Source organism: Sinocyclocheilus rhinocerous, unplaced genomic scaffold (genome assembly GCF_001515625.1).
Source record: "Sinocyclocheilus rhinocerous isolate Xijiao unplaced genomic scaffold, SAMN03320098_v1.1 scaffold1334, whole genome shotgun sequence".
Taxonomy (NCBI): Eukaryota; Metazoa; Chordata; class Actinopteri; order Cypriniformes; family Cyprinidae; genus Sinocyclocheilus; species Sinocyclocheilus rhinocerous.
This window is the reverse complement of record NW_015626864.1, coordinates 184,986-187,900: the sequence shown is the minus strand read 5'-3', so window position 1 is coordinate 187,900 and position 2,915 is coordinate 184,986. Positions and strand designations below refer to the sequence as shown.

General features: G+C 37.1%; 1 protein-coding gene across 1 annotated transcript in view; it reads right to left on the bottom strand.

The window, feature by feature from the left end:
• Window positions 1-2,425, bottom strand: part of LOC107718900 (SPRY domain-containing protein 7-like) — a 3,331-nt gene extending 906 nt beyond the window's left edge. Inside the window, exons 1-4 of the mRNA XM_016526158.1 lie at window positions 2,152-2,425; window positions 1,632-1,748; window positions 1,362-1,528; window positions 876-978 (exon numbers count right to left, since the gene is read on the bottom strand). Of these exons, the coding sequence (XP_016381644.1) occupies window positions 876-978; window positions 1,362-1,528; window positions 1,632-1,748; window positions 2,152-2,257 (493 nt within the window). The 5' untranslated portion in view covers window positions 2,258-2,425. The remainder of the gene's footprint in view (window positions 1-875; window positions 979-1,361; window positions 1,529-1,631; window positions 1,749-2,151) is intronic.
• Window positions 2,426-2,915: the final 490 nt, after the last annotated feature.

The window sequence follows — 2,915 nt, the reverse complement described above, 5'->3', positions numbered from 1 at the left end:
CAAAAAAAAAAAAAAAGAGCTGTAATATAATTCAAATGATGGTGCAAGGTTATGTCTTAAATGTTTAAAAATATATATTTTACAGCAGAATAAGAAAGAGATATACAGAGATATCCTTTAAAATAATCACATTTGGTTGCTTTGCAGCCTGAAATGAAGACACAGTTTTGTTTTATCCAGCTGTATTTACTGCAGTTTATAATATCCAAGTGAAAGATAAAACACCAACAACCCCCCCACCACCTTTTGCTTTAATTACAGCCTTTAGTCTGTTGGGATATGTCTCTGTCTCTACTAACTTTGCACATCTAGACTTTGCAATATTTGCCCACTCTTCTTTGCAGAACTGCTCAAGTTCAGTTAAATTTGATGGTGAGCGTTTGTGGACTGCAATCTTCATGTCATTCCACAGATTTTCAATGGGGTTTAAGCATAGACTGTATAAAAACATAGATTGGGTGAAACTGTGTGTGTTATGACCCCTTTAATTTTTTCCTGACATGTTGGTGTTTTATCTTTCACTTGGATCTTATAAGTTGCACTGAGTAAATACAGCTGGATAAAACAAAAACTGTGTCCATCTTCATTTCAGGCTGCAAAGCAACACAATGTGATTATTTTAAGGGGGGGGGGTATTTTATATACCCACTGTAAACATTGTGCAATACTGGAATCAAAGAACATTAAAAGACTGGTCATCTCTATGCAGTTCATCACTAACTACAGGTTAACAGAGAATAAAAATCAAGGCAATTTTGTAATTGTGTTATTACGTAACAGAGCAATTCCTGTCTCAACTGCACTGGCAACCAAAGAAGATGTTAGTGGTTAGTTATAGTCATTAAAAAAAGAAAATAATACTGAAAAATACTTACCATAAACTACAGGATAAACAGTTCCTCTAATGCCTGATGCTGGACAGTTCATATTCTTCCCATTTAGGTACAAATTCAGCTCCACATGGTCATACGTAACACCCTACACACACAAAAATGGGCGAAGCCAGAAAATTAGATACATGAAGCTATTACACTGAAAATGAACCACTGCTTTCATGAAAACCATCACAGCTCCTGTCAGCATACATATTAGTGCTAACAGGTTTCCAGTTTGCAGATAACCCAGTAAACTCAGTATGAAATTACAGTCAGGTGGCGGTATACCAAAATAAAGTTCACAACAAAACTCCAGTATTTAATGAGTCTGTAACAACACAGTTAAGATCCCTTGTTGATATTATAAGCAGCAAAACCCAAATGGAAGCACAGTCCAAAATGAAATGCTTCTCCCTTTACCAAGCACATATAAATAGATTTGTTTACCAACAAATCCCATATTTATTTAATGCCGCTAAGACTCACCACAATGTCTCCTTCCTGCGGTAAGCTGTTTGCAGGTAATCTGTTCTTTTCTTCATTGTTGTGGAACACGGTGCCATCTTGCCGGAGCACAAGGCTGTGTGGGTCTCTACCCATAGGGATCTGGTTCAGATTTGCTTTCCGCGTTGCCACTCCTACTCCCCAGACACCTGCAAGAGCCGAAGTTCACAGCAGTCACACCTAATGACTAAATCAAAGTATGGAGCAATTTGTCAAACTTACATGTAAATGCTTGCACACATCATGTCTTACCTGTGGACTGAATCTTGAATTCAAAGTAGCTCTTGTTTTGATGGAGAGGGGCGTTTGCAATGCAACCACCAGTTCCACATATGCGTCTTCCACTCTTTACAATGACAACATCAGTACCTGAAATATCACGGGGGGGAAAAATCCAGTTTTCACATACATAATTAACAGCATAACAGAGACCAAAATAGTTTACTACCATTTGTTTCTGCTTCATGACGTTCTGAAATTGTGCACTTATTCATACATGCTATACATTTTGTGTCATTTAACTATTGTTTATTAAGTCCCCTTGCCTCGTCCCATTGAATTATATACATGTCATTACAAATGTCAAACTCAAAGAACTGTAAATAAACTGTTATGTCAAGTCTGGCAGCACTAAAATGATCATAACACTTCATTGTATGGCGAAAAAGGCACTTGTTTTTTTTTTTTTTGAAGAAGGACAGCCTAGCTTATCAAACTGTCAGATCTTTTCCATGAATATAATATGTCTGAAATGTCAGATCGCAACACTTACCCATATGATGAGTGTCCAGCTGAACCGTGGGCATTTCCTTCAGTGTTACGTGGTCCCTGTTATTGTCTCCACGACAGCCAAAACAGCATGAAACCAAAGCCGCCATAATAGTATTTCTTTCACAATTATACCCTTACAGTTAAATATTGTGGTTAAGTTCTATTTAGTTGTTATACGAGGTTATTTGTGCTACAAATCATGGGAGGTCATTTTTTTTCATTCTCCCTACACGCTAACAGGATATGATGTGAAGGCTCTTCTTCTTCAACGTTTAATGGCGGTTGGCAAACCAGCGTTAGCTGCATAGTCCGCCACCTACTGATGGAGAGTGAGACATTGATATCAGGAGAGAGAAAAAAACTATCTTCCTATATTCTGTTATATAACATTATTGCTTTCAAAAAAAAATAAGAGCTTTATAACCTTGATAAGAACTGTTTAGTACATTCTGCAAAGTTAAAGAGTTTATGCCAACAGATATTAAATCGTCCTTTAATTGTAGTCTTTGTCTTTCATACTCCATGCAATTGATCAGCACATGCTCTGCGGTTTCTGGGAGTCCACATTTATAACACTGACCAGAATCATGTTTCCCTGTCATCTGAAGTGATTTGTTGAGGGCAAAATGACCAGTTCTCAGACGAGATATTACTGTATCTTCCTTTCTGTTACCATAACTAACTCTAACTAAACCAACTTGTTTTGTATATTATACAAATGCTGTCCTTTATTTCCTTTGTCCCACCTCTACTGCCACATATTTT